Raw genomic sequence first — 13,138 nt, forward strand, 5'->3', positions numbered from 1 at the left:
AGCCCCAAGAATAAAATTTTATTTTAGGGTATACTTTTAATGCAAATAAATATTTCTTCTATTTCCATTCTACGTTCTGAAAATAACTGAAAGCATAAATAATGAATGCATCTGTCTCTAGCCCAACTGATTTCAGAGATTATGAATGAATATGCATGCTCATTTCATTCCCTGCAGAAATTACATATTTCCGGTGAAACTATATTTGAATTAAAAAAATTCTGGTTTATAGTGTTAGTACAATGGATATATCAAAACAGCACGTCCTATTGACTTAGAGTAAATGTACACACACACACACACAAACTGAAAAATGAGGTTAAAATCTGAAATGTGTTTGCTAAGACTGGCAGTTGAGTCTCTGATGTTCTAGCCCTCGCTATAGACTAGGAAATCCATGAACATCCTTTACCATCTCAGGTGGGATGGACGCTTTCCTCTCAGGAGGAAGCTGGGGTGTGGGACTGTATTTATGAGGCAAATATACCAAGAAGCTTGAAATTTTCTTCTGTTGGAATTTTAACCAGGCTCTTCCTCACAGCCTCCACATCATACATCTGCTTTATTGGCTGACGGGATGGAGACCAGGGTTTCGTTTCAGACTTACTTGGCTTATGGCCCCCTTTTCAGGAAAATAACAGAAATTGTTCCAAATCCCCACCTAGAAATCTGTCTTCTTTAAACAAACTCACACACATGCACACACACACACACACACACACACACACACACACACACAGTCACTGTCATCCCGTTGCTCATCTATTTGTTCGAGCGGGCACCAGTAACGTCTCTCATTGAGAGACTTTTTTTTTTTGCTTTTTGGGTCACACCCAGCGATGCTCAGGGGTTACTCCTGGCTTTGCACTCAGGAATTACTCCTGGCAGTGCTTGGGGGACCATATGGGATGCCGGGGATTGAACCCAGGTCGGCTGCGTGCAAGGCAAACACCCTACCCGCTGTGCTATCGCTCCGGCCCGAGAGACTTATTGTTACTGTTTTTGGCATATCTAATACGCACGGGTAGCTTGCCAGGCTCTGCCGTGCGGGCTCCATAATCTTGGTAGCTTGCCGGTCTCTCCGAGAGGGATGGAGGAATAGAACACAGTTCGGCCGCGTGAAAGGCGAACGCCTAACCACTGTGCTATTTATTGCTCCAGCCCCCCCCCACACACACTGATTAACACACACACACACACACAACCAAAACAAAACAAAACAAAACAGAAAGCGGGCTGGAGCTATACAGTTCAGCGGGTACGGGTAGGGTGTTTGTCTTGCACACGGCCAACCAGGGTTCGATTCCCAGAATCCCATATGGTCCCCCGAGCACTGCAAGTAATAATTCCTGAGTGCAGAGCCAGGAGGAACCCTGAGCATTGCCAGGTGTGGCCCAAAAAAGAAAATGAAAGCACTTCCCAAGACACCCAAGCCCACAATTCCTGCCCCCCGCCCCACCCCCGCAGCATCCCAGCACCCCAAAGCAGTGATCTCACCACCCTGGGAAGCATGAGCTAGAAGAGTTTCAGACCAGCTTCTGCATGGCTTTTGGGTGTTGTTTGTTATTTTGGATTTTTTTTTTCAATGAAAGCCTGATGCAAGATTACACCACAGAGACAGGATTCTGGAACAACCACACCCTCCCCTGGTCCCACTCACGGTCTCCCCGGCACAGCAGGGGTCCCAGGCGGTAGGCAGCTTCGGAGTGTGGCCGGCCTGTGTCTGTGATCACGATCTTCCTGACAGGCAGGTGCTCTTTATACGAGAGGAATCCAGTGTCATTAGTCCTAAAAGACACCCCCCCCCCAATTCCGCAGATTACTCTGATGAACAGAATTCTAAAATAAACAACAGCCCTTCTTGCATTTCAAAGCCAAGATGTTCTGAGCTAAATTTATGCACAACAAAAGAGTAAGAAAGCTAATTGTGTTCCTGGCACATAAAAATATGGCAATATTATAATGCCTCTTGAAGACAGAATATAATTGTTTTCTTTCTTTTTCTCTTTTTGCAGAAGGAAGAAGGAATAATGCAACTTGCTGTCGATCAAGAGATTTGCTTTCATTAGTGAGTTTAGTGAGTTTCTTAATTCAGCTGGCCCTTCTGCACTCTTCACCTGCTAATTCTACAAGACAGTCCCTCGCTCTGTATCTGCAGTGACAGTGAGAATATTGAGAACTCTGTTGGGGAGACACGAAGAGGCTGGATTCGATTATTGTTCTCCCAAACCCTCGTTTCTTACTGCCCGGACAGGTGAATTCCAACCTTATCACAAATGTTGAGCTTCATTGCAGACGGGGGTTGTTCACTGGGTGCTTAGTTCCAGGACCTAGTTTTGGCTGTCAAGATGGCACTTTCTGCCATTTCTGTGAAAAGTGGACAGGTTTCTAAAGTCCACCTAGGTTAGTGAGATTCAACTTCAGATCCTGCCCCCCACTGCGGGTAGTGGCTGAATCTCCTTGCGGCTTTGCAGTTTTCTTTTTTTCTATTTTTGGTTTGGGGGCCACTGCTGGTGGTCCTCGGGGTTTATGCCTGACTGTGCTCAGGAATCACTCCTGGTGGGGCTTGGGGTACCACTTGGGGGGGGGGGTTGGGGATCGAACCCAGGCTGGGCGTGTGCAAGGCAAGCACCTCCCGTGCTGTGCTATTCTCCGGCAGGCTTTGCGGTTCTGGTGGGAGTTCTGAGCTTGGTTGTTAGAAAAGCCAGTGCCCTCTTCCCAAACGGTTTGCGGATCAGCTGAGCATCTGAGGGGAACTCTGTATTGCACTGTCCCTTTGAGGCGTCCCCCTGTGGAACTTCCACTGTCCCCTAAATTTCCAAGCATTCTGGAGACCTCTATCCTTGGATACCCCAAGCAAAAACAAACAATTGTCACCCCCCACCCCCATGCCACGCCCACACCCCAAATTTTGAGATTTATAGTATGTTCTGCTTATTGTGAAGTGGCTTGCACAGAACTAATCTTCTGAGCCCTGACTGCCCCACGTCCTGAGGATGCAGTTTGGTAAATGCCCTCCAGGGAAAAAGCCTTCAGACATCCATCCCACTCCTGCCAGCCACCTACTTTCAAGGATGACAGTTCCCCCCACCCCAGCTTCTGCCTACATTTGCTCCTTCACTCCTTATATCTAACTGGTGTGTTGTATAAATATTTTTTCCTGGGATCATGATTATCTGGGAAATATTAGTTCTATGCAAGCCACTTCACAATAAGCAGAACATACTATCATTGTCACTGTCATCACTGTCACTGTCATGCCATTGCTTATCAATTTGCTCGAGCGGGCACCAGTAACTCTCCATTGCGAGACTTGTTGCTACTGTTTTTGGCATATGAAATACATCACGGGTAGCGTGCAAGGCTCTGCCGTGCAGGCAAGATACTCTAGGTAGCTTGCTGGGCTCTCCAAGAAGGGCAGAGGAATCGAACACGGGTCGTCCTCATGAAAGGCAAATGCCCTACTTGCTGTGCTATTGCTCCAGCAGAACATACTATAGATTTAGAAATTTGGGGGGGGGTTGTGGGGCTCCCCTGTAGGATTTAGGGCACCCAAGGGCTACTTTAGCTGGCCCAAGAGTTCCATACAACAGCACTGTGGTTTTGGGGTCACCTGGCCTTACTGGCAGTGCATTGGGGCCTATCAGAGCTACACCAAGTGATACTTCAGTGCCGTGGATCAAACCAGAGTTGGGCATATGCTTTCTGAACCCTGCACTATCTCCCGAGGCTCTAAGTTAGTTGTATTTGATAAATAAATTGTTACAAGAGGCATTATAGAGCTGTTGGTGATTATAATTAGAGTAGGTTGTTTTCTTTTTCTGTGAAGCATAGCTGACACAACACTATTCATATCCTAAAGCATATTATGACTGTATATGAATTTTTGTTTTTTGGTAAGGACAATAAGCAAAAAAGGGTAGAAGTTTTAGGTAGTAAAAGTTTCAAGAGGAGTAGAAATTTTGAAAACTGGAACTTAGAAGAGACAACATTCTTCAAACCAAACATGTAACACTAGACATTTTGGTATGATTTCATTAAGGATATCTAGTTTTTTTTTCAATACAACAGTCTTGATGTTTGCCAAGAAGAGCAAGATGTAATTAAAATGTGAGCTCACTCCACAGTGAACTACACTCAGGGACAAAATCAATTCTATTTACAGCCAGAGTGATCATTAATATGGTCTTTGAGACTCAAGGCTCCCTAGCAGAGCTCAGGCTCTGGTCATGGGGTCATTCAGTACCAGGGCCTTGGGCATGCAAGGCATCTGTTCCAACACTTGAGTTATTGCTCAGGTCCTTAACCATTAATATTTTTAAAATAATTTAGGTGTTCCTATCTACTGGCTTAATGTTCTAAGATGCACAACTGGCATGACTACGGAAATTTAAAAAATAGTTTCACTTTATCATTCAATAGAACCAACATATATGCCAGTTGTAGTCTCAAATAAAATCAATGCATACTCTTTCCAGGGAGAATACATGCATAGGAATTCTTATCTACTTAAAGAATGTTTCAAAAGCTCAATTTTTCAAAACCCTAAAATGTCAAAGATTTCCTTTGACCAAAATGTAGAAACTAATAATTATATCTGTATGCATCCTTTAAAAATCATACATACAGATAGCTCAGTGGGCTGAGCACATACCTTGCTGGAGGTTTCATCCCTGGTACTACATATCCCCCAGGCACTTTGATTCATATGTGACCCCTAATAGAGTAGGATGTAGCTTGGGATGGAGGGAAAAAAAGCATTATCTGAAAGTACCAGACATTACACAAAACCCTCCCCACTTTGGGGGAAATATATTAAAATAACTGAGAAGTTATTTAAAGATTTTATAGGAATATTCTTAAAGAAATGTGTAGTAGTAATTATTGGCTAAACTATGTTCTGAAAATAACGTATGCTTCATTTTTCTTCATTTTGAGGAGTTTGGGGACTAGCAGTGTTTGGTGGCTATTCCAATCTTTGGCTTAAGGACCACCCTACAGTGATCGTGGGATCACGTGGTGCCAGATATGAAACTTGGGATGTCTACATTCAAAGAATGTTTCACATGTTCTCAGCTCACTGGGCTGTGTCTCCAGTCTCTATACTTCACCTATAAAAGAATAACTGACTTGGAATGAAGAGGAGACATAAAACAGATGCCTCTATTTTGTTACATTTTAAAAATCAAGATATACATGACTTATACCCGAGAGCAAAAAAATGCAAATAAGAAATATTCCTTTAAACATTTAGAATTCAGAGTGATTCTAATACATTGCAACAAAACATACCTCTCTTTAGCTTCTGCGCTACACTTTCTCAACATCTGCCTAACTACATATACTTTGAATGTTTCCTTTTAAAACAAGTTTATGTTGCATAAGGGAGTAACATGGAAATCACCATTCATTTCGGTCAGCATCACAGTTGCAGTAATACTGAGAATCGATGCAATTTCCTTCCAATCCACAAGTGCATTTTTGAGGATCAAGCAAAGAGCCTCCCCAATATGTATGCGTTTCATTCGTTCTTCCAACCCACCAGCTCAGAGGTGTCCCATCTGAAAGATAAGGGAGATTGCATCAGGTGCGACTTCTATCCATCTGCCTATAGTCAGGGTGGAACAGAGTGAAAGGGTAGATGGATTTGTTCCAAACATTGTAAGCATCAGCTAAGCAAACTTTAAAAAAATAATTTCTTATGTAAGCTTAAATGATTGATACATTTCTCTGAGTAAAGAAGAGGGGCTGGAACAATAGCACAGCGGGTAGGGTGTTTGCCTTGCACACAACCTGAGCACCACCAGGGGTAATTCCTGAGTGCAGAGCCAGGAGTAACCCCTGTGCATCGCCGGGTGTGACCCAAAAAGCAAAAGAAAAAAAGAAAGCAGCAATTTATATTTAATTCAGGTAAAAAACAAAACAAACAACAACAGAAACAAAAAACTATCCAGAGCAGCTCATATATGCAGTGCACCAGTGCACTGCATTGCACTGTCATCCTGTTGTTCATCCATTTGCTTGAGTGGGCACCAGTAACGTCTCCATTGTGAGACTTGTTGTTACTGTTTTTGGCATATAGAATACGCCACAGGGAGCTTGCCAGGCTCTGCCATGCAGGCGGCTTACTCTCGGTAGCTTGCCGGGCTTTCCGAGAGGGACGGAGGAATCAAACCTAGGTCGGCCATGTGCAAGGCAAACGCCCTACCCACTGTGCTATCGCTCCTGTCCCTTTTATATGCAATCTGTCACTGTCACTGTCATCCCCGTTGCTCAATTTGCTCGAGCAGGCGCCAGTAACGTCTCCATTGTGAGACTTGTTGCTACTGTTTTTGGCATATCGAATACACCACAGGTAGCTTGCCAGACTCTGCTATGCGGGCGAGATACTCTCAGTAGCTTTCGGGGCTCTCCAAGAGGGGCAGAGGAATCGAACCCGGGTCAGCTGCGTGCAAGGCAAATGCCCTACCTGCTGTGCTATTGCTCCAGTCCCTCAGATATGCAATATCTTAAATTTTTTGAAACAATAAAGGCATCAAAATATAAAGTAAAGCAATTAGCATAGCAGAAACAAAATTGGCTTGAGACTGTGAAACAGCCCATAAAGCATTATGGAATTCTGTTTAAGGTCAATTAGTGATTTATCTCAATATACTTATTGGCTAGCTGTTTATTAAGTGTTAGAATTAGCACCCTTGTCATGATTTCAGATAGATTGGAAGTATATATTTTTTTCCTTCCATCTGTTGGCATGGCTATTTATTTGTAGAGTACAGAAATAACGCTGAAAGATCTTTAGGCCTGAAGCAAATATTACACTCAAAAACAAAGTTTCCCTCCACCAAATGCATTTCTTTCTATGATAAATGTCTAGCTACCAGCTCTTTCTCATAGTTTAAGCGAAACACGCGAGGCCAAGGAACCAGGGCAGAGAATAGAGGGAATGTATAGGTGGAGGGTTTCAGGGAATAAAAGAGGTGAGGTACACAGGCAATACATCTCGGGGTAGGGTGAGGGGGGGGGCGGGGAACTGCAGAAAAAGAAAATGATAGTCATTTGAGAAGGTGATACCCAACCAGGCAGCTCCTCAAACACGCTTGATCGTTTTTCTGTTGATTTTCTAACCTTTTAAAAGGTGTTGCTATCAGCACCATTGAGACTTGTGCTAATTTCTCCCTTCCTCACAAAATGCCAGCGCTCATTAGAACTCTTGCTAGAGAGGATCCCACAATGCCGGTGACCCCTCACCTCTCTGTATTACTGTACAAACCAGCACCGTTGGACCAGAGGAGAAGTTCTCAGACGGAATCCTAATAAGGATATGAAGATCAGGGAACAGCACCTTTTTGTCATATGCGAACACAGCAGAGGCTTAAGCCAACTTGAAATATTTAACAGATATTTGACAACACAGCTTAAAACCCTGTGTTCATGGGCCAAAGGGAATATTAATCATTATTCCTCAATTTAGAATGTTTTAACATTCTGTCTTTCCTATAGATTGGAAACACTGTGTCTTTTTATACATACTTTTCTTTTTAAAAATATGAAATGCTTCACAAATTTGTGTGTCACCCTTGAGCAAGGGCCATGCTAATCTTCTCTGTATCGTTCCAATTTTAGTATATGTGTTGCCGAAGCCACATGACACTGTGTGTTTTAAAGGTGCCCAATATCTCTGGTTCAATTCAATATTCTTTATAATAAACCTTCAGACAAGTGTAAGGGAGAACTAAGACCATGAGAAAATTTCAGAAGTTAAAAATGAGAACTATTCAATACCAGTGATCATTCAAAGCCCTTCTACTTCCCATATATTCCCAAATGACCCGCTATTCATACTGATCTCTCTTCCAAAGTGCTAAGGGGTGGCAGATTCAGGTTACTTGAAAAGATTTTTTTTCTTCCTTTTTATTGGCGGGGGCGGGTGGGCACCTGGTGGTACTCCTGGCTCTGTGCTCAGGGATCACTCTTGGTGGTGCTCAGGGAACTGTATGCAGTGCTGTTAATCGAACCCTGGTCAATCATGTGCAAGCAAGTGTTCTACCCACTGGACTATCTCTCGAGCCTCCAAATATATATTCTTCTGACATATGCTTTACGCTTCCAAATTATGCCACCACATAACTAAAAACTGCTGTTTCTTCAAGATCCGACAGTGTACACGATACACTCGGGGTACCAATTTTCTGTTCTTCCCTTTACTCTACTTGCTGTGAGCTCCAAATCAAAACCATCTTCTTTTTTCAGTCCGTCTACCTTAAGTCCATTCCCCCTGAATTCTGGGGCCTCGGGGGGTGAAAACACCTGTGTGCCTCAACAATGACCATCACCCCCTGTTCTACAGCCTCCTCTCCGTGCAGCTCTCAAACCTCCCTGACACACACCGAGGGCCTTCAAATAGTGGCCTGAGCATCATGGGCCACGGGGCAGGGCCCTTCACATGCTCTGGACACCCCCTGACTCTGCGTGGGGCTTGCTCACTGGCCCGTGGGAATTTTATTTAGAATTTGACTCACTTGTGACTCAGATAATTATCTTTCCTTTCATCTTTTGTTTACCGATTGCGCATCCCAGCATGTGTTGGCCCATCCTAGTCATTCGCCCTTCTCCAGGCATGATTTTCACCCTGAGAACACACTTCCATATTTCCCTATTTTCTTCTCCATTCCATGCTCCATATTCTGCCGTGATGAGCCATTATCTGTACACTCAGAGGGCGGGTGAAAGTGCCCGCATGAAGCATCTCTGAGCAGGGCACAAAAGCTCACTTCAGGCCCTTTATCTGTAACAGGCCAATCCGTACCACATGCCGTATGGCAGCTATTAGCGACCCCCTTTCAGAGGAGGGAAAAACAAAGATTGAAAGATTCTTCCACCCAAGCTCTATGGGTAGAGAAGAATGAATCAGTGAAGTGGAATTTAGGTCTCCCTCTACCTCCTGTACTAGGCTGCTGGTCATTCACATGATGGGAGTGGGGTTCTCAGGGGATAAAAATCTGAGCAGAAACAAGGAAGATGGGAAGGGTTTAGAGGAATGGAGGAGGATTAAAGGAGGACATTCTGAAAAAGTGGAAAGAGTAGGAAAATTAAAAAGGGCGGGAATGGGTGGTGGTAAAAGACGGGTAGGTAGGAAAGGTCCTTACTTAGAAATAAGATATCATGCCAAATGCTCAACTTGCTCTGCATGATGCTTATGTACGGCAATATTTGAAAGACGGTACTCTGACAATTCATATGGAGGGTGGAGAGATGGTACAGGAAATGAGGCGCTTGCCTGGCACACAGCTGACCTGCATTCAATTTCTGGCACCACATATGGACACCTGAGCACTGTCAGGAGTGATCCCCGCACATGGAGCACTGCTGGATATGGCCCCCAAACAACAACAACAACAAAAACAAAACCCCTGGATATTCGAGCATGTATAATTGAGATTTAAACCTGAAAACTTTGTAACTTTCCACATGGTGACTCAATAAAAAATTTTAAAAAAATAAATTAATTAATTAATTAATTAAAAAAAAAGAAGTGAGTCTCCTAAAAAAAAAACCCAAATTTAAAAAATTTCTGTCATTTATCAGGAGTTCCAACTTCTTTTAAATGGTATAAAAGATGACATAAAAGTCAATATTAAGTGTCCATATGAGTCAAAGTCTTAGGATCTAGTTTCTAATGAAAATAACCATCTACTACTGATGCGAGCTGCAGCATACTGAGGGAGTGACGGGAAGGGTGTCTGAGCAGGGAGGGACCAGAAAGGTGATCAGCTGTCCAGTCAAACATGTCTCCAGTGGACAACTGGGGGACAGGAAGGAACTGGAGCTCCTTAAATGATGGAAGCACGTTTCTTTTGGAGAAAAGCATGCGCATTTTCTCCAAAGAGTTGTACCCTTTGGATTATCAGGACACGTGGGGAGAAGGCAAGCAGGTAGCTGCGGGGACTTCAAAATCACATTCTCACATTTAATCAGAAGTTTCTTCAAAGGGCCAGGCGTAGGGTGGGGTGGGGTGGGGTGGGGTGGGGGTGGGGCTGGCAAGAGGATCCAAAACGCAAAACCCAGCGCAGAACCAAAGAAAGAGTCCAGATGCTTCCCCATCTTACTTGAGCTCCTAAATAAACTGTCTGCCCCGCTGCCCGTTCCCGGTTCCCACCAGGCCCAGAGACTGTCAAAAAACAAACAAGCAAAATGCACAAGGGAGGATGGCAAGGGACTGGCACATCCAGAAAAAAAGTAGTCGTGTTTTTTTTTTTTTTAATCCGCTCCTTTTCCATGATAAAACAAACAGCGCGGTCCCCTGCCCTTCCTAGGTGAATTCTTTGGTATCACTTGTACCATTTGACATCCCGTTGATCTTCGATTTGCGCCAGCAATACTGAATTCTTCGGTATTGGCACCAAATCCCGCGATGCGATGACGGCTGGGAAGCGACTCGGGCACGTGCTGAACCTGGTTCTCTACTCTGGACAAAAAAAGCATCTCTGCGACTCGCATTCTGCGATGTGTTCGCGAAGCAGGAAGGGAACAGATACTCTGGCGGGGGAGGGGGGAGGGGACAGGGGAAGGGGGAGGGGGCCCTCAGACTAGCATCACGGTGGCGGGGACCCTGGGCCAGGGCTGCGTGTACTCACCCTGCCCGCTGCCCAGCCGCGACCTCTTGCAGTAGTAGGCGAGCGCCTGCTGACAGTGCTCCGCGCGCTGAATCGTGGCCTGGAGCTGCTCCGGGCTGGCGGGGTACTCGAAAGACCCCGCGTAGGGGCTTTCTGGGTTAGTGTGTCTGACTCTGACTAGGTCAGAGGCATTGTGCTGGAGGATGGTCCAGGCAGTTTCTTGTATGCAGAAATGGGGGGAGAAAGAGAGGAGACCATCACTAGTCTGCAAAAGTTAAAATAAATAAAGAAAATCAAAATCACCTTTTATCTGAGTCAATTTTTCTTTTCTGCTTCTAGTCATCAAACCTCTCCGGGAGGCGGACTCAACACAAATGGATGCGTACATTTAAAAACTGATCCCAAAGTGATTCTTCTTTCCCCTGGAATTTATCCAATGGCCATGTATTTTGCAGTGATTTGATTTTACTTTTTCATACAATTTAGCCAGAGGATATTTACAGAGAAAGACGTGAGGAAAGCCAGATTATTAGATTCTTTTCTCTTTTTGTAATATATTTCATTTCCTCTGATCTGGCATTCTACTTAAAAGATGCATCATTGTTGTGTTTTCCTCCAAGAAGGACAACAAACAGTACCTATTATAACATTGATGCCTGGCACCCCCTGAATTCAGGTATGGTACGATGTGGGGGTGGGGTGCAAGTAACGCACCTCAGAGTCTATGAAGGATTTTAAACCAGAGTGTAATTAGTGGTTACTCTTTAAAAAAAAAAAAGTCATTCATGCTAGAGGCAAAAAAGAAAGTTAATTTTTTTAATTGTTTATATCTATTTCTCTTTTTTTTTTCTTTTTGGGTCACACCTGGCGATGCACAGGGGTTACTCCTGGCCTTGCACTCAGGAATTACCCCTGGGCAGTTCAACGTGGTGCTGCTTAGGCCCTGGCGGTCACTCTCTGTGATCAGGGGTTCCCAGACCTGCACCCCGTGATGCTCAAGGAATCATGTAGTCCCAGGAACTGAACCTGGGTCAGTTACATGCTAGGCAGATACCCTAACCATTGTACTATCTTCCAACACTATTTATTTTTTAATCAAAAGGAAACATGTGTTCTGGTGTCCTGTGACCTGCATTGCAAGGCAATACCAGACAAAATGACTCTCTAACTGAACACGTATGATCAGCATCTCAGCATCTCCCAAGAACAAGAAGAAACCTCACTTGGTGTTATTTACTAGGGCCTCACCATTGACACCTGACTGTCTGTGAACATCGCCATCCTGCCGGAAAGAAATCATACGGATTACCCAGCTTATTTAGATGAAATAAAAACCAATGATAGGTACAAGAGCAGACAGGCATATTGTAGCTATCCGTCATCGTTCCCCGCAACAGCCTTCATGCTGTATTTACTGTGAGAAATGCAAGCACGAGAACTGATTAATCAAAGGGCCGCTGATTTAATAGGTAGGAAACAGATTGGAAGTTGTCAAAACTCTGCTATGTATGAGCTGTTAAGTCACATAACTCTTCTGTGTTTCAGAGGAGTATTTCCAACTGCTGGGGAACAGCAGCTAGAACTTTCTTCCCTGACCTTAGCTAGGACATTTGCATGGATGAACAGCCCAGCAAGACACAAGACACACTTTGAGAAATTGCACTCTTACCCTTCCTTTGCCAGGTCACCAGACTTTTGAATCGAAGAGCTGGCGACATAAGACAGGAGACAAACAGGCAGGCTTGCTGCCTCCCCTGTGTGGATGGCTGAACTTTGAGAGAACGGCTCTTACTTCTGCCGACTGATCACACTCACCCGGGAGCTCTCTCAGTAAAACGCTCTCCTCCAAGAGGACGGGCTATATAAGCTCGTGAAACGAATTATCTGTGGCCAACACAGGATAGCACGGAGACCATGAACAGATCCGGCCTGGGGCTGGGCACTGAACAATGCCGGGACCAACCGAAGCTTCTTTTACCAGGTTCTAGAAGCAGGGAAGACACCTAATAGGTGGAAATTCTATCATTTTTGCCAGTACCGCCTCAGCTGTTTGACGTTGGAGAGTCTGGGCTTGAACAAACCGGTTGGCCTCGCCTCTGTGGGACTCTGGTTTGGCTGGTCAGCAAAACTATTCATCTCTTCTCTGGTCCATCAGGGGGCCGAGGGAAGGAAAATAAACCTGCTGGGAAACTTTCTCTTCACTGCCCCTTGGGTCAGAGTGAGGGGACTTCTCTAGAGTTTTGTATCCACCAGGTCACAATTAACACACGATTCTCCTGGACCTGGGAGAGACGCAGGGACCCCGGGCAATCCGTCCGCTACGGGGCAGCTTTTATCAACGCGTTCTTGGGAAATTCAAGTGTTCACCATGACAGTGACAGTGGCTCCCATTAAGTGATTTTGTTTTCTCAAAAAAAAAAAGTGCTCTAAAGTGAGCACTGACACAAGTGCCACGCACAGGGGCCAGCCCAGTGAAGTCCTCTCCTCAGGCAGGGAGAGTTGGACTATGGGCTCCGCAGCCCCAT

The 13,138-nt window shown here is 44.7% G+C and overlaps 1 protein-coding gene and 1 non-coding gene across 3 annotated transcripts in view; both read right to left on the minus strand.

Moving 5' to 3' along the window:
• Window positions 1-13,138, minus strand: part of CNTNAP4 (contactin associated protein family member 4) — a 277,745-nt gene that overhangs the window by 62,854 nt on the left and 201,753 nt on the right. For both annotated transcript variants that reach the window (XM_004600513.2, XM_055145181.1), the window contains exons 13-15: window positions 10,635-10,832; window positions 5,405-5,561; window positions 1,661-1,788 (exon numbers count right to left, since the gene is read on the minus strand). In XM_004600513.2, the coding sequence (XP_004600570.2) occupies window positions 1,661-1,788; window positions 5,405-5,561; window positions 10,635-10,832 (483 nt within the window). The remainder of the gene's footprint in view (window positions 1-1,660; window positions 1,789-5,404; window positions 5,562-10,634; window positions 10,833-13,138) is intronic.
• Window positions 7,541-7,644, minus strand: LOC129406946 (U6 spliceosomal RNA). The gene has a single exon (XR_008631353.1). It is a non-coding gene; the product is annotated as a U6 spliceosomal RNA (small nuclear RNA).

This window comes from Sorex araneus, chromosome 8 (genome assembly GCF_027595985.1).
Source record: "Sorex araneus isolate mSorAra2 chromosome 8, mSorAra2.pri, whole genome shotgun sequence".
NCBI classification, from domain to species: domain Eukaryota; kingdom Metazoa; phylum Chordata; class Mammalia; order Eulipotyphla; family Soricidae; genus Sorex; species Sorex araneus.